This window comes from Molothrus ater, chromosome 25, assembly GCF_012460135.2.
Source record: "Molothrus ater isolate BHLD 08-10-18 breed brown headed cowbird chromosome 25, BPBGC_Mater_1.1, whole genome shotgun sequence".
Lineage (NCBI taxonomy): Eukaryota > Metazoa > Chordata > Aves > Passeriformes > Icteridae > Molothrus > Molothrus ater.
The window spans coordinates 3,195,225-3,212,792 of NC_050502.2; the positions used below are offsets into that span (position 1 = coordinate 3,195,225).

Sequence of the window (17,568 nt, forward strand, 5' to 3'; positions counted from 1 at the left end):
GAGTCACTAAATACAGGCTCCAGCCAGGAATTCTGTGGCAGAGGGAATATTGGGGCGCTGGGATAAGATCCACAGGCGGTCCTGTTCCTGTGCAGCAACCCAGGCAAGAACAAAAATATTATTAACTCCCTTTTTCCCATCCAATTCCTCAACAGGAGCAATTAAAAACCCAAGCACGAAGGTTATTGGATGATTAACGTTTTGCAAATGTGATTATTCAATGTCTTCCGCATTTTTTTTCCAGGGAATGCAAGAAAAATGACTTTACTGGCGTTCCTCTTCCTGCTCACCTTGGTCCCAGCTGGGTCTGTAAGGAGCAGACACCTCCCCAAGGCAGCCAGTGAGTGTCACCTGCATGGGGCACAGGTTTTGGGGTGGCCAAGGACCAGGGGTGGCACTGGGAAGGGAGGAGGAGGGTCTGGGTGGTGCCTGCAACAGGCTTAAAAAGAGAAAAAGATCAAGTTAAAAAGATAAAAGTGGATGTATTTCATGAAGGGCTTTCAGGTACATTGAGGGCAGATGAAGCCTCCCACAAGGCTACACCCAAAATAGACAATGTTTCTCAAAAACAGCTTTTTGAGTTTCTTTAAACAGAGGCCAACCAAAAAGTAAAAAAGATAAAAGGGAATGTATTTCATTAAGGTCCTTTGGGTACATTGAGGGCACACGAAGCCTCCCATGAGGCTACACCCAAAATGGACAATGGTCACAAGTTTCTTGAAACAGAGGCCAAACAAAAAGTAAAAAATATAAAAGTGGATGTATTTCATGAAGGGCCTTCAGGTACATTGAGGGCAGATGAAGCCTCCTATGAGGCTACACCCAAAATGGATGATGGTCATGAGTTTCTTGAAACAGAGGCCAGATAAAAAGTAAAAAGAATAAAAGTGGATGTATTTAATGGAGGCCCTTCAGGTACATTAAAGGCAGATGAAGCCTACCACGAGGCTACACCCAAAATAGACAATGTTTCTCAAAACCAGGTTTTTTAGTTTCTGGAAACAGAGGCCAAACAAAAAGTTAAAAGGATAAAAGTGGAGCTATTTCATGAAGGGGCTTCAGGTACATTGAGGGCAGATGAAGCCTCCTATGAGGCTACACCCAAAATGGGCAATGGTCACAAGTTTCTCAGAGTGAAATAATTTTGGTCGGTATGCACATTCTGCAATTCCAGCTTCAGGTAATGAAGGCAGATGCCCCCAGCTTGCTCCCCAAAATTCACTTTTGTTTATATTTGGGGCCTGAGGCAGAGGGTGTCCTTGAGTTGCAGGCCCAGAGGGATTTTTGTCTGACCAAAATGTGGAAAGAGCTTCTGACATTCTAAATGCAGCTCAGAGTTCTACACCAGTGCAGAACAGGACCTGAAAAATACAGAAGTTAAAATCTGAAGGCATCATGGGGAGCACCTTTATCTCACAGGTGTCCCTCGCTGCCACGGGAGCTCATGGGCACCCGGTGGCACACACAGCCCTGGGGACACACAGGGTGGCACACAGAGCACTGGGGCACACAGGACACTGCCCTGGGGCACACAGGGTGGCACACACAGCCCTGGTGGCACACACAGCCCTGGGGCACACAGGGCACTGCCCTGGGGCACACAGGGTGGCACACACAGCCCTGGTGGCACACACAGCCCTGGTGGCACACAGGGTGGCACACACAGCCCTGGGGCACACAAGGTGGCACACACAGCCCCAGGGCACACAGGGCACTGATGTGGAGGCACACACAGCCCTGGGGCACACACGGTGGCACACACAGCCCTGGGGCACACACAGCCCCGGGGCACACAGGGCACTGCCCTGGGGCACACAGGGTGGCACACACAGCCCCGGGGCACACAGGGCACTGCCCCGGGGCACACAGGGTGGCACACACAGGCCTGGTGGCACACACAGCCCCGGGGCACACAGGGTGGCACACACAGCCTGGTGGCACACGCAGCCCTGGGGCACACAGGGCACTGCCCTGGGGCACACAGGGTGGCACACACAGCCTGGTGGCACACAGAGTGGCACACACAGCCCCGGGGCACACAGGGTGGCACACACAGCCCTGGTGGCACACACAGCCCCGGGGCACACAGGGCACTGCCCTGGGGCACACAGGGTGGCACACACACAGCCCTGGTGGCACACACGGTGGCACACACAGCCCTGGGGCACACGCAGCCCTGGGGCACACAGGACACTGCCCTGGGGCACACAGGGTGGCACACACAGCCCCAGGGCACACAGGGCACTGCCCTGGGCACACAGGGTGGCACACAGCCCTGGTGGCACACAGGGTGGCACACACAGCCCCGGGGCACACAGGGTGGCACACACAGCCCCGGGGCACACAGGGCACTGCCCTGGGGCACACACGGTGGCAACACAGCCCTGGGGCACACAGGGCACTGCCCTGGGGCACACAGGGTGGCACACACAGGCCTGGTGGCACACACGGTGGCAACACAGCCCTGGGGCACACAGGGCACTGCCCTGGGGCACACAGGGTGGCACACACAGCCTGGTGGCACACAGGGCACTGACCCCAGCCTGTTCCCCCGCAGTCTCCAGCCCCGTGTTCGGCCCCAGGGAGGTGCACGGCGTGCGGGGGGGCTCGGTCACCGTGAAATGCTTCTACCCCCCCACCCCGACGAACAAGCACGACAGGAAATACTGGTGCAGGCAGAAGGGCTCCAGCTGCTTCACCGTGGTGTCCTCTGACTTCGTGGCTGCTGCCTACCGGGGCAGGGTCACCCTCACTGACCACCCGCAGGAGGAACATTTCTTGGTCAACATCTCAGCGCTGGAGATGGGCGATGCCGGCACCTTCCAGTGCGGCCTGGGCACCAATGGCAGGGGGCTCTCCTTCAGAGTCACCCTCAGCGTTGCTGAAGGTAATTACAGCCTTGGGGCCCCCGAAAAATACCATTTTCTTGGGATTTTTGCCAATATTAGTACTCCCTCAAATACCATTTTTCTTGGGATTTTACCAATATTAGGACTACCTCAAATACCACTTTCTTGGTATTTTACCAATTGGTAATTTACAAATTGGTAATTTTACCCATATTGACTCCCTCAAATACCATTTTCTTGGTATTTTACCAATATTAGGACTCCCTCAAATACCATTTTCTTTCAGGTTTTTTTCTTGGTATTTTACCAGTATTAGGGCTCCCTCAAATACCATTTTCGTGGTATTTTACCAATATGTAATTTTACCAATATTAGGACTCCCTTGAATACCATTTTCTTGGGATTTTACCAATATTAGGACTAGCTCAAATACTATTTTCTTTGAATTTTTTTTCTTGGTATTTTACCAATATTAAGACTCCCTCAAATACCATTTTCTTGGGATTTTACCTCAAATACCATTTTCTTTGAGTTTTTCCCCCCTCTCTTCCTCTTAAACTTAAGTAATTACACCCTTGGGACTCCCTTATATAGCATTATCATTTTCTCGGTATTTTAACAATATTAGGACTCCATAAAGTACAATTTTCTTGCATTTTCTTGGTATTTTACCAATTGGTAATTTACAAATTGGTAATTTTACCCATATTGACTCCCTCAAATACCATTTTCTTGGTATTTTCCAATACTAGAACTCCCTAAAATACCATTTTCTTTGAGTTTTCCCCCCCCTCCCTCTTAAACTTAAGTAATTATACCCTTGCAACTCCCTCAAATACCATTACCGTTTTCTTGGTATTTTACCAATATTAGGACTCCCTAAACCAGCATTTTCTTGGTATTTTATCAATTGGTATTTTACCAATATTAAGACTCCCTCAAATACCATTTTCTTGGTATTTTACCAATTGGTAATTTGCCAATTGGTATTTTACCAATATTAGGATTCCCTAAAATACCATTTTCTTGGTATTTTACCAATTGGTAATTTTACCAATATTAGGACTCCCTCAAATACCATTTTCTTGGTATTTTACCAATTGGTAATTTACAAATTGGTAATTTTACCCATATTGACTCCCTCAAATACCATTTTCTTGGTATTTTACCAATATTAGGACTCCCTCAAATACCATTTTCTTTCAGGTTTTTTTTCTTGGTATTTTACCAGTATTAGGGCTCCCTCAAATACCACTTTCTTGGTATTTTACCAATATTAGGGCTCCCTCAAATACCATTTTCGTGGTATTTTACCAATTGGTAATTTTACCCATATTGACTCCCTCAAAAACCATTTTCTTGGTATTTTACCAATATTTTACTCCCTACAATACCATTTTCTTTGAGTTTTTCCCCCTCTCCCTCTTAAAGAAGGCTTCACCTCTGGCCTGCCTGGTGTGTGAGAGCTGCAGGTGCTTTCAGGGAGGGCTCATTTCATCCCCTGAGTGTCTCTGTGCACAGCCCCACCTGTTCCTGAGGATGCTGAGCTCTTCTACGTGAAGCTGCGCAGCACCTGGACCGTGACCTGCGGCTTTGGGAAGGAGACGGCCGAGATGAGGAAATACCTGTGCAAGAAGGAGAAGGATGGCTGCAGGAACATTGTCAACAGCTATCAGGACAAAGATGTCCCAGGGGGACTTCAGCTGACTTTTGAGAGCCCTCCAGGCTCGTTCCGTGTCACCATGACTCAGATGGACTGGGAAGATGCAGGCTTGTACTACTGTGGGGCCGGTGAATATGAGAAGGACAGCACAAAGAAGGAGCTGGACGTGTTTATCTACGAGGGTGAGCTGTTCCCAGAGTGTTTTCCCCTTCCTCTCTCCTGCTTTTCAGAAGCATCAGCTGCAGTGTCACTTTATTTAGCAAGAACTTGAATTTCTCTTTGCTATTATCCTATTCTCTCATCTATATACTTATTTCTATCCATTTAACCACCTGTAATGCACTAAACCATCACTAAATGAAACTTGTACCCAGACTTCACCTTCCCAGATGTGGATAGCTCCGTTCCCCAGCCCAAAACTCCAGCAGACAAGTTCCACCCCCCCAGTCTGAGGCAAGCAAGCTGTCTCTTCAAGCCCCCAGATCCTTAAATCTCAAACTGACAGATGTAGATGGTCCCTCTAGCAAAGGGAACAAAGCTTTGGAATATCTGCCCACAAAGCCAACAACACTCAGTGAATTTGGGAAAAAGCAAGGCCTGACTGACCCTTTAGGATGAATTCCCACCAGTGCCATGACAGTTTCCTGGTGTTTGCACCCCTGAGCTTTGCCTGGGCTCCCTTTGGCCATAGCAGCTTTGTTTGATCTGATAATGTTGATTTCCTTGGGAGGGTGCCCCATGGACACAAGTGAGACTCTTATAACTGCTCATTTCATTCTTACCAACAGACAAACATTTCCCTCACTTAAAGACCAACATAACTGCAAAAGTTGGAGGTTCAGCAAGCTTCGAGTGCCTCTATGACCCTCTGCTAAACTCCTCCTCGAGGTTCTGGTGCAAGCAGAAGGGCAGGCAATGTGGTAACACAATCATAGACAACACTGGGCGTGTGGAGGACTCCTATGAAGGAAGAGTGGCCATGTTCGAGAACCCCGAAAACAAAACCCTCACCATCATCCTGAACCAGCTGCAGGAGAAGGACAAAGGCACTTACTGGTGCATGTCAAATGAACTGAGGGAGCAGCAGTCATCCACAGAACTGACGGTTGTGCCGGGTAAGAGCTGTGCACTGGCAGTTCTCTGCCTGCTCAGCGGGTACAGAACCACCCCAAGGGAGCAATCTGGCTTTTTGGGAAGGGATGTGAGCTCCAAGCCTGAACTCACCCCAGCAGCTTTAAAGCTGAGACAGGAAGGTTCGGTTTTGTGGGAATGTGTTGGCAGGAAACTCTCATGAAATACTTCTTAAGCCTTACAAGAAGATGTTATAAATGAATTAGCCAATTTGATTAATAAGGAGAATTTGTTCCAAGTAATTAAAATACAATACAAAAAGGCCACAAGCAAAGATCAGATCAGCGCTGAACCAGGTTGGGTGAGACAGGGAGGGCATTCTGGCTCCTCTCCTCTGTACACCACCAAGAGACAGCTCTCACAAAGTCTTTTTATACATTTCTAAGCTTCAAGGGTTGCCAGGAAGGGTTTCTTGCTTTCTTATTGTTGATTTTATCCTTTTAGCATATTCATATAGTTTTTCCTTTCTTGCTGAGTGTTTCCCAAACTGTTAGAGAAAAATCTCCTGCAATATACATTCTAGGAGACACATATTTATCTTATCGATGATGAATGCATATTGCTGGGGTTTGCTCAGACGAATAATCCTCTGGAATGAACATTTCTGGAGACGAATGTTCAGGCTAGGATCTTGGTGCATATCACTGAAATCTCATCAGAGGGAATTTCCCAGAACCCTCCTTTGGTATGCCAGGATTTTCACCAGGTGAGATTAGTGTAGCCTCAGCACCAATTTATACACATCATCTATTACAAAGAGAACCATAAACAGCACCTTTAATGTTAATTTAGCAACACAAGGAGCACTTTCCTTCCAAGCTGGAAAGTGCTGCCAACACAAGGAAGGCAAAAAGGTTGAGAGGAGGCAGGAGAGAGGCCACTGCCCTGGGAGATGTGGCCACAGCCCCGCACTCTGTCCCAAGGGGGCAAGGCTGTCTCAAGGAGCGAGGGTCCCGAGGCTGTCTCCTCCCAGGGGTTTTATTTACCCCCAGCAGCATCACCACCTGCTGAGTGCCTCTCCCACCCCTGAAAGCTCTCCCCCAGCCCCGATGTCCCGTTTGCCTTCACAGGAGAACCTGCACTGACGGGAAAGAAGGAAGTGGAGGCACAGGCGGGCTCGCGGGTGAATTTAACCTGCTGTTACCCCTGCAAGTACTACTCCTACGAGAAGTACTGGTGCAGGTGGAACAACACGGGCTGTGCCATGCTGCCAGTGCAGCAGCAGCAGGGGCTGCCCCAGCCGGGGGACGCCTGTGAGCCGAACGCCAGGACGGTGGTGCTGAGCCTGGACCCGGTGGCCGAGGAAGATGAAGGCTGGTACTGGTGCGGGCTGAAGCGCAACGGGGTCTTCGGGGAAACCATGGCCGTGGAGCTGCGGGTGAGCGCAGGTGAGCCCCGGGCAGGGCCGGCTGTCCCTGCTGCTGCCCCGTGCCCGGCAGGGCTCCCCACCGCCGCTAGGCTGCAGCAGCTCAAAGCACAAGAGCGGGCACCTCGCGGCTTCCCGGCTTCGCGCTCTTGGCCTTCAGGGTTTTTGTCTCTCTGTTTTGACTTCCCAGTCGTAAAAAACCTCTTTCAGTCTAAAACTCACCTCTTTTTACAGCAATTTTACTTTTAACCCCGTGCTGATTAATTGTTTCTATTACAATGGAATATTTTATTTTTAATAAAATAATATTATATTTATATAATATTATTTTATATATAATATAAAATAATAATATTTTATATCATTTTTAATATAACATTTTATTATAATATTATAATATTATTATAATATTTTATTCTTATTTTTAATAAATAATATTATATTATTATCTATAATTAGATATAATAATTACATCACTATATTTATTATATAATAATAATTTATCATAGAATTATTATAAAATCTATAATTATAATTGTATAATTAATTATATAAGTTATTATGATTATATAATAATCATATAATTAATTATAATTACATCTAATATATAATACAGAAATTATATATTAATTATGATTATGTAACAATTATATCATTAATTATATTATAATTTATTATTAAATAATAATAGATATTATTTTATTATATTCTATAATATTTTAATACTTTATAGCAATACTCGATTTATTTTATATTTATTTATTAAATTTTATATTTAAATATATAAGTATTATGTTATTACTTAATATTATTGTTGTTATTATTATTTAAAATATAATATATAATATTGTAATAATTTATAATAATATTTTATTTATTTTATAATATATTATTTACTTTTATATTTAATTATATATAAGTATTATGTTATTTTAATCATTATTGCTATTATTTTATAATTATATACTATTATTATGTTTAATAATAGCATTTTATTTATTTTATAATATATTTATTTAGTTTAGGCAACATCTGGCACCTTTCAGGCAAAGAACTGATCAAGTTCAGAGATCTTGCTCCAGGGAACTTCTTATCTTAATAAACATGAAACCAGGAAGGAGCAGGAGAGGCTGACACCAAGAACAAGGGGCTTAGTCTCAGCTTTGGTGGAGTAGTTTGGAATTGAAATGGTTTTGGGGGAAGGAATATTGTTAGAAGCAGAGAAAGAACAGAGCCCTGGGTATCTGATATTTACCCATCCAAAGTGGGTGATGGCTAAAATGAAAACAGGGTAAAACAGCCCCATTCCATTGCTTTCGGTGGGCAAAGAGCCAGGAATAAAAGGAAAGCAAGGAGGTAAAATTTGACCTGGAAATATTAGAGGCAGAACTTAGAAATGCAAGACTTTTTCAAAAGTTCATTGGCAGAGAGATCCTGCTTGAGATTTTCGCAGTAAATTATTTGGTGTGAGAGCATTTCAGGCCTTGAGCCCCCCTTTTGAAGAGCCTCTCATGGAAAGCCAAACCCCCAACAGCAGCTCCACATCCACCAAACACATCCCAGCAGTTTTTGTGTGCAGCTCTCCTGCTGCTGCTCTCTAACCCCTCTCCTTCCTTGGGACACACAGGGAGAGATGCCAAGCTCAGCCCAGAGTTCCTGGATGTTGATTCCAGCCGTGATCCTGGAGCTGTTCCCCCAGGAGGAGCCCACAGTGACGCTGAGGTGCGAAAAGGAGCTGCCCTAGAAAGGTTGGTTCTCTCCATCCCATGCCATTTATCATTTTTGTGGGGTTTATATGAACCCATTGTGTTTGTACACCCTGTGTGTGTTGTTTAGCAACACATACAAAAAAATCTTGTCCCCAAAGAACTTTGCTCTAAATGTCAGAGAAGATAAAAAGTGACAGCAAAGGGTAAGATGACTCACAATTAATCTCCAATTCAAGAAAATAGTATCAGAAGGAAATTATTAGAAATTCCAGGTACAAAGTACTTTTGTTGATATTAGAGAATTTTCCTTCACGTATTTATAACCCAGCTGCTGATGTAGCTGTTTCAGCCCGACCTCAAGCCTATATTTTTATTTGGGTTTTATTCTGTGTGCTAGAATCCAGTTCATTGATTGAATTGCACCATGCTCACTCAGAATTACCATCCTACCCAAATTTAGCCTGCTGGATTTTCATATGCATCATTCTCAGTGACATCTCTCTCCCTCTGTTCCAGCTCTGATGAAAGCCATGGCTCCAACACTCTGGCCCTGGTGCTGGGCCCTCTTGCTGGCCTGATCCTGATTGTTGTGACAGCTTTTGCCATTGTCAAATACAGGCAGCTGAAGAGATCTGGTGAGTTCCTGCCTCTCTGGGCTCTCAAGAAACAGCAGCAGCATTGAGTTAAAGGTTCTGAGCTCATTTGAGTTAAATGGGCTGAGCTGCTCTCCTGGTACCACACCAGGATGGGCAGGAAGGTCTCTGCTCCTCTTGTGACCCATCCAGAGAGCTCCAAGCCCCTGCTTTGATCCATCCAGAGAGCTCCAAGCCCCTGCTCCTCCTGTGACCCATCCAGAGAGCTCCAACCCCTGCTTTGATCCATCCAGAGAGCTCCAACCCCTGCTTTGATCCATCCAGAGAGCTCCAACCCCCTGCTCCTCCTGTGACCCCATCCAGAGAGCTCCAAACCCCTGCTCCTCACACTGACCCATCCAGAGAGCTCCAACTCCCTGCTCTGACCCATCCAGGGAGCTCCAACCCCCTGCTCCTCACACTGACCCATCCAGGGAGCTCCAACTCCCTGCTCTGACCCATCCAGGGAGCTCCAACCCCCTGCTCCTCACACTGACCCATCCAGAGAGCTCCAGCTCCCAGAGTGTCCAGGCTGAGGCAGAGCCCAGCCCTCTGTGGGCTTTGCCCATTGTGCCACAGCATCACCTGGCACAGAGGGTTTGGCTCTTTACGCGCTCCCACCCACTCTGAGCGAGACCTGAGGGATTTTCCTGCTCTCTCCCACCAGACCTGGTGTCCGTGGGGAGCTACAGGACCAACATCAGCATGTCAGACTTTGAGAGTGTGAGGGACTTCAGTGCCAGCAACAGAGTGAAGGAGACCCATGAGACCCCCATGGGAGGGGATGGTGAGTGACCCCAGCCCAGCCCCGGGGTCAGGGGCAGCCCTTCCTTGCTGAAATACCCCACAAAGGCCACAGAAACACCTGCCAGCCTCTGTCCCCTCCCCAACACCTTCCTTTCTCTGCCTGCAGAGTTCATCACCACCACGGACACTCCGGACAATGCTGCCAACACAACAAAGGCAAAAAGGGTAAGGGGAGGCAGGAGAGAGGCCACTGACCTGGGAGATGTGGCCACAGCCCTGCACTCTGTCCCAAAGGGGCTGTCTCCTCCCAGGGGCTTTATTTATACCCAGGTGCTCTCCTTTTTACCCAGATCCAGCCCCTGTGGGTGGGGGGGTCTCACCCCTGTCCTCACTCCCTGTTTTAGCAGAGACATCAACAGCGGCCACTTTGCTTCAAGAAATAAACCGAGGCAGCCTCAGGCAGTGTCAGGAAGGTTGGGTTTGTTACCAGAAATACAAATCACTGGGATGAGCAGATGGCTGGAAACCATCACATCCCACTTCTCAATGGCACGGGGAGGCAGGGAGGGCTCTGCCATTGCAAGGGCTGAGATTTGCTGTGATCTCTGCCTTTCCCCAGTTTTCTGTGCCTCCCCTTGGGTAAGATCATGGTGCATTGGCCCCATTTGGCAGTGGCTGCAGGTGCCACATTCAAGCCTGTGCTTTTCAAAGCTCCTACCAACAGGAGAAGAGTGGGTGGTGTAAGTTCCTGGAGCTGAACTGGAGTAATCAAGGAAACTGTCAGGACACCAGTAAAGCCCAGGAGCTTTAGGACAAGGGGGCTGGATGCCAACAACCAGGGACAGGCTTGCCAAGGAATCCCAAACCTAAAAGCTTTTGGGGTTGATGCTCACATCAGCACCAGTGTGATCCACTGGATCATCCCACTCCTGCAGTGTCCCCATGTTATCCTGGGATATCCACAAAGCGCTACCCATGCCCATGCCCTGACTGTGTCCTCCTGTCCTTCCCAGAGCTCCAAGGAGGAAGCTGACCTCGCCTACTCCTCCTTCCTGGCCACCTCCAGCAGCATCGCCCAGGCCAGCTCCGGGGGACACAGCGCTGGCCTGGACGTGTCCCCACCCCAGGACCGGGTCTGAGGGGAGGTGGCAGCGCCTGGGACTGGCTCTGCCTTGAGGATCACAACGTCAGCAAACAGCACTGTTCATTTCTCCCACAATTTGCTATAGCTTGTCCTATTTTTTTGCTTAAATTCAGCTTCGAGTGGTGATTTAGGAGGAGTGGTTTGATGGCAAGCGGGGCTGGAAGTGCAGGTCTGAGTGAGGAGGCTGGGCTGGGAAACAGCAGGAACTCATCCCACCAGCAGCCCCAAATCCTACACTGGGCTCTCAGAGGCCAGAAGGAGCATTGTGGAAAAAAAAAAAAAAAAAAAAAAAAAGAAAAAAAATTTCCCATTTTCTTTTAAAGGCAGCTGGGAAACCCTTTAGAACAGCGTCTGATGCTTTTGGTTCCTCTGAGCTTTCCCGACCTGAGGGCAGCACCTGCAGGGCAGACACGTCTGGAGTGTTTGTGTGCACAAGCAATAAAGAATCCAGTGGCTTTCAGCAGACTGGGGAACTCAGCATCTGTGGGACATCACAGGAGGGCCCACTCAGAGAGGCACAAAAGGGTGGGAAAAGCTGAATATTCCACGGATAAAGCAGTGCAGGAAGAGGTGACAATGGCAGGCTGGGTTATCTGGCCAACACTGAATTTCACTGAGGATAAACACAAATTATTCCTGAATTGTGGATTCCAGAATTTCACTGAGGATGAAACACAAATGATTCCTGAATTGTGGATTTTCATGCTGTGATGAGCAGGGCAGCATCTCCCTCCTGCTCACCAGCTCTCACACCCACATTGCACCTTCCTGCCTGCCCTCAAAGGGAGGTCAGGGCTCACCTGCCGCATCCCCAGGGCTGCATCCCCTCAGCAGTGCCGTGGGAAGGGGTTTGGGTCTTGGGAAAGGCGTGAGGGGCCGGGACAGGTCTGTGAGGGACCGCGACAGGTTCATGAAAGGGACTGGGACAGGTTCATGAAAGGGACTGGGACAGGTCCGTGAGGGGCTTGGACAGGTCTGTGAGGGATCAGGACAGGTCCATGAGGGACAGGGACTGGTCCGTGCTGGGACAGGTCCATGAAAGGGAACCGGGTCAGGTCTGTGAGGGGGTTGGGACATGTCCATGCTGGGACCGGGACAGTTCCATGAAAGGACCGGGCGGGATATGTCTGTGAAAGGGCCAGGACAGATTAATGAAAGGGTACCAGGACAGGTCCATGCTGTGACAGGGACAGGTCCATGCTGGGACCGGGACAGATCCATGAAAGGGGCAGGGACAGGTCTGTGCTGGGACCAGGACAGATCCGAGGAAGGGACCGGGCCAGGTCTGTGAGGGGGCCGGGACAGGTCCATGCTGGGTCCGGGATAGGTCCGTAAAGGGCCGGGACACGTCCGTGAAAGGGACCGGAAAGATTATGGAAAGGGAACTGGGACAGGTCCATGATGGGACTGGGACAGGTTCCGGAAAGGGAACTGGGACAGGTCCATGCTGGGAGTGGGACAGGTTCCGGAAAGGAAACTGGGACAGGTCCATGCTGGGAGTGGGACAGGTTCCGGAAAGGGAACTGGGACAGGTCCATGATGGGACTGGGACAGGTTCCTGAAAGGGGTTGGGACAGGTCCATGCTGGGACCGGGACAGGTTCCTGAAAGGGGTTGGGACAGGTCCATGCTGGGACCGGGACAGGTTCCTGAAAGGGGTTGGGACAGGTCCATGCTGGGACCGGGACAGGTTCCTGAAAGGGGTTGGGACAGGTCCATGCTGGGACCGGGACAGGTTCCTGAAAGGGGTTGGGACAGGTCCATGCTGGGACCGGGACAGGTCTGCGCCTGTCCAGAGCCGGGAAGGAGGGAGTGCCTGACTCAGGTGCAGCAGGAAAGGCGTGAGTCTGGAAAGCATCCCCGGCGGGCAGCAGCAGCAGCAGAATGCTCGGGTTTGGAAATTTCTGAGAGCAGAAAACCCCTTTCGCTCTCCCTTTGTAAATCCTCTTCCTCCTCCGCCTGCCCCACGGCGTCCTTTGCCCAGCTCCGCTCCTCCCTCGCTGCCCTGGGAGCAGCCAGGATGAGCCGAGCTCCGGCAGAGGAGCGGGGCTGGGCTGAGCATCCTGCAGCCCTCAGCTGCCTGTTGTGCCCCCCGCCCCTTCCCACTGCTGGCACTTAATTAATTGTTCTTATTTTGTTTAGGCAACATCTGGCGCCTTTCAGGTGAAGAACTGATCAAGATCAGAGATCTTGCTCCGTACTTCATATCTTCATAAACTTCATATCTTAATAGACATGAAACCAGGAGAGGCTGACACCAACAGCAAGGGGCTTAGTCTCAGCTTTGGTGGAGTATTTTGGAATTGAAATGCTTTTGGGGGAAGGAATATTGTTAGAAGCAGAGAAAGAACAGAGCCCTGGGTATCTGATGTTTACCCATCCTAAGTGGGTGATGGCCCTGGGCTGCTGCCGTGCTCTGCAGTGGGGACAGAAGTGTAAAATCCCTGGTTTAGGTGAAAGCACTGAGCCAGGCATGGGGTGCAGCACACAGGGTGAGATGGATGGGATGAGCTGTAATGATCGTGACATGAGCTGAAGGTGTGGAGTAAAACCCTCAAGCTGTGACCCAGAGCCCACAAAGATCCATGAGGAACTCACCAAGCAGCCCCTGCTCCTTCGGCAGGTGCCAGCTGATTGCCTGGGCTCAGGGATGAGCTGTGGCACCTCACTGCATCCCAGCATCGTTCCCAGGGGCTGTTCTTCCACAGAGAATCATGGAATGGCCCAGACACCTGTCATTCCTAAAAGAGTGATGGAGCTGAACAATCAGCTCTACTGAGCACTGCCAGAGCATGGCAGGATGTGTTCACCCGTTCATGCCCTGACACCTGGACAAACAAAACCCATGGGAACGTGAATTAACAAAATCAAGGCCCTGAGAAGCTTTCCTTTGGCATCAGCAAATATCTGAGGGAGGACAGTGAGCAGTCAGAGATCTTTCCTTTGAAAGGGAATCACCAAACACCACCCAGCCTGACACTTGTGCCACAGGGAAACGCTGGTGCTGTCCCCCAGCTGGGATTTAGGGCACACACTGAGTACCAGCAACACCCAAAATGGGAGAGAACAGACCAGAGCTATAAATAATGCACAGTTTTGGGGACAAACTGAGGGGATTTAGTGGCACTGAGGTCTGAGTTTGGTGTTTCTGGCATGCCCAGAAGGATGCATCAGCCCTGGCGTGCTGGAGTGACAGCATCTGCTGTAAGAGGACACCACAGAGAATTCAGAAAGTTTCACCAGCAAGAATCATATAATTCCTCAGAATTTTGACAAACAGACTCAGCACAGTTTCAAGTTGGGTTTATTTATGGTCATCACCACCAATTTCCACAAAACTCACTACTGAGTGTCAGTAAATTGCTCAATACACTCAAAAACCTTTTTCTATTCAGCAACCACATATCTTGCACAGAAACTTTTTTACTGATAAGGCAGAAAATATCATCTCAAAAGGAAACACAGATTTCTAGGGCCTGACATACCTGCTAGGACCTATTCTTGGAAGCATTTCCCACACTGTACTTCTCATTTCAGCCAGATCCATCAGTGGCAGCAGCCCTGAGAATGAGCCCAGGTTTGTGCAACATCAGCTGAACCAGCCAGCTCTCAGCACTCATGCCCCACATTCCCTGGACAAAAGATCTGTAATTTAAACAATAATTTTATGACATGATCACAGCTTATATCTGCCAGCAAGAGAAACCCTTGTGGGTTTTCCCTGGGAGCATCCTTTGGTAGCAGCGAGAGTGATGCTGATTTAATCAAACTCGTTATTTCTGTCTTAATGAAGACTCTGCTGATGTTCCTGGCTGGCAAAGCTCTCCCTGTCTGCTTGAATGCAGCTGGAACTTCTGGGGAGCTGCACTGATACAGTGATTTATTGTCCCTCTCATCCCTGCAAAGCCCCTGCAGCTCCTCAGCCCCAACCCGTGGGTAATTAACACCACCCGCTAACGAGATTTCTCCATCCAGTCCAGGAGGATGTCCAGCTCCCCCAGGGATTTCATGGCTGCAGATGTGACATTCAGCTGAAATTATATATAAGGGAATGAGTTGTAAGCAGGCACATCAGTACAACCAACATAAAGAGAATTTAAATATCTGTGTTAATAATATATAATATATATATATTATAATATATATTATAATATAAATATAAATAGTAGTAGTAGTAGCATTAGTAGTAGTAATAATGATAATAATGATAATAATGATAATAATGATAATAATGATAATAATAATAATAATGTGTGACCAGGCTCAGTCACCAACTCACCCCTTCATAGTTTGCAAGTATTTGCCTGAATTTCTCCGTGGATTCCTCCCCACACAGGCAATTATTCTGCTCCCGCTGGAAAAACAAGATTAATTCATTAATCTGGGTAGTTTATTTTTAAAAATAAGATTTCAGTTTCTGATTTTGCTGGGTATCATAGTTGAGACACTGTGGAACTGTGGGAAAGGCTGCAGGTCCCTAAATCAGGCTTTTTCTCACTTGACAGACACAAGGAAAGGACAAATTTTGGCCTTTAGGACCAACAGGGGAGTTTGCTGGTGAGTGGGCAAATATAAAAATCTCCCAGTGGACAGAACACTCCTACACCACTCTGCTTTGTATTCTCCTTAAAAACCATTTACAGAAACAGAGGCTTTGCAGCTTTATAAGTGTCCCAGGTTGGTTTATAGATGAAATATTAAGGGATGCACACCGGGGCAGAAGGCAGGACTTACACACTGCCCGAGCTTCCTCCTCGTGCTGAGGAAGGAGTTGGCAATGCTGCTGATTTTCCTGTTCACAAACGAGTCCTCGGTGCTGCAGTGCTTGAAAACCTTGTCCACGTAGAAGGTGAAGAGCTGATAAGTGATGCAGCATCTGTCTGAAGACTTAGAAAATGAATTTAATGACTAAAAGTTCTTCGAAAGGGGTGTGACCTGCAGCTGCTCTCTAGGATAAAGCATCTCTGACAGGAAGCTCGTGGTAGCTGAGCACAGCAGGACAGTTTGATTCAGGGAAAGCTTCTTCAGTGGTACTCGATTGAAGCTGATAAAATAGATGGGAAATCATTTTAGGCTGATTTTCCAGGAGATCCATCCTCAGCAAATCTCACAAAATGAAACCAGCTGATTTTGCAGCTGGGTATCAGGGGCTGACATCCGGACAGCGACTCCTGCCCAGGGCTTTGGGGTGTGAGAAAGCTGAAAATTTATGATAGATTTTTATGATTTATGATGGATTGCACTTCACTGCTTTTGGATCCTGGGAGGGCTCCCCAGCCAGGACCACCTACCTTGACCTTGTGCAGGGAGTGAGGGTGGGACAGGATGCTCAGGGTCCGAATGGGGTCTCTGGATTGCTGTGGAGAGGACAGAGATGGGCATGGAGCTGCTGGCTCCAGAGGGGCCCCAGGAGCTGCCAGGGGCTCCCCCAGCCCCCCAAAGCCTGGGAAATACTCACAATATTGGCTTTAATTGCTGTGAAGCCAGCCCTGATCTCTGTCATGCTCATGGAAACCCTGCAGGCTCCAAAGTGGAAGATTTTGTCCCCAGCTGATGGCATCAAATTCACCCAGCAGGACACAGAGAAGAGGCAGAGGAACAGGGGGGATCCTCTCATATCAGCTGCCTAGGAAACCTGCCCAAGGAAGAGATTATTCCTCCTTATTTTCCTAAATAACACAACTGTGATCCATGTGAAAATACACACATTTTATTTCAAACTTGTACATCTGTATTAAAAACCCCGTACTCATTACTATCTCTTACCCATTTCTTCTTTGCTCCCCGTGAGCAAGAGAAAAAAAATCAAATAACTGAACAGCTCAAAAAGAAAATGAAAAAGAAATAAAACATCAGTTAAAATGCATCTAAATAAACAGAGTTCTTCTGAAAAGATGATATCAGAAAACATGGATTTGCCCTTGGAGGGATCTGGGCTGTTAATCCCCCCCCAGATCCCAGCTGCTGCCTGGAATTGCAGCAAAAGTTTTGCTGGAAGCAGAGGAAGTGGCAGCATTCCCAGTGAAATTAAATTTTTAAGTCTAATGACACAAAAGCAACAGGAGGTAACTGAGTGAAAGTAACAGATCCCAAAGTCTTATCCCAAAAGAAACCAGCTTCCCTCTGGAACAGCATAAATCAAACACAAGTTGTGTTAGCACTGAAAATTAAGATTATTAATGAAAAAAATATTTCAGAGATAGGAACACAAGGAAATACCCAAAAGGACATAGAGCAAAGGGATAAATTCAGTATCTTACCTTGCTCTGCGGTGTGGGCTCACCTCTCACCTACGTCTGGCCTGGAGAGCTCCAAAGGAGGCGTTTTT

At 47.9% G+C, this 17,568-nt stretch overlaps 2 protein-coding genes across 2 annotated transcripts; one reads left to right on the top strand and one right to left on the bottom strand.

The window, feature by feature from the left end:
* The first annotated feature begins 252 nt into the window (after positions 1 to 252).
* Positions 253 to 11,465, top strand: PIGR (polymeric immunoglobulin receptor). The gene is made up of 10 exons (XM_036398478.2): positions 253 to 340; positions 2,558 to 2,887; positions 4,371 to 4,694; positions 5,301 to 5,627; positions 6,714 to 7,031; positions 8,637 to 8,757; positions 9,235 to 9,353; positions 10,018 to 10,137; positions 10,264 to 10,322; positions 11,111 to 11,465. Exons 1-10 carry the CDS (start codon positions 259 to 261, stop codon positions 11,234 to 11,236), a joined length of 1,926 nt encoding a protein of 641 aa, XP_036254371.1. The 5' UTR covers positions 253 to 258; the 3' UTR covers positions 11,237 to 11,465.
* Positions 11,466 to 15,193: 3,728 nt separating this feature from the next.
* Positions 15,194 to 16,893, bottom strand: LOC118696184 (interleukin-20-like). Its single transcript, XM_036398165.2, has 5 exons — positions 16,699 to 16,893; positions 16,532 to 16,597; positions 15,975 to 16,127; positions 15,520 to 15,594; positions 15,194 to 15,271 (listed from the first exon to the last, which is right to left on the bottom strand). The coding sequence occupies exons 1-5, from the start codon at positions 16,855 to 16,857 to the stop codon at positions 15,194 to 15,196; spliced, it is 531 nt and encodes a 176-aa protein (XP_036254058.1). The 5' UTR covers positions 16,858 to 16,893.
* Between the last annotated feature and the right edge of the window lie 675 nt (positions 16,894 to 17,568).

Excerpts from the sequence above, each read along its gene's own strand:
- LOC118696184 (XM_036398165.2), bottom strand. The coding sequence starts at position 16,857 with ATGAGAGGATCCCCCCTGTTCCTCTGCCTCTTCTCTGTGTCCTGCTGG. Across the intron at positions 16,128-16,531 it reads ACTCCCTGCACAAGGTCAAG|TCTTCAGACAGATGCTGCAT; the intron begins GTAGGTGGTCCT and ends TCATTTTCTAAG. Across the intron at positions 15,272-15,519 it reads TACTTGCAAACTATGAAGGG|CTGAATGTCACATCTGCAGC; the intron begins GTGAGTTGGTGA and ends ATATAATTTCAG.
- PIGR (XM_036398478.2), top strand. The coding sequence starts at position 259 with ATGACTTTACTGGCGTTCCTCTTCCTGCTCACCTTGGTCCCAGCTGGG. Across the intron at positions 2,888-4,370 it reads CACCCTCAGCGTTGCTGAAG|CCCCACCTGTTCCTGAGGAT; the intron begins GTAATTACAGCC and ends CTCTGTGCACAG. Across the intron at positions 5,628-6,713 it reads AGAACTGACGGTTGTGCCGG|GAGAACCTGCACTGACGGGA; the intron begins GTAAGAGCTGTG and ends TTGCCTTCACAG.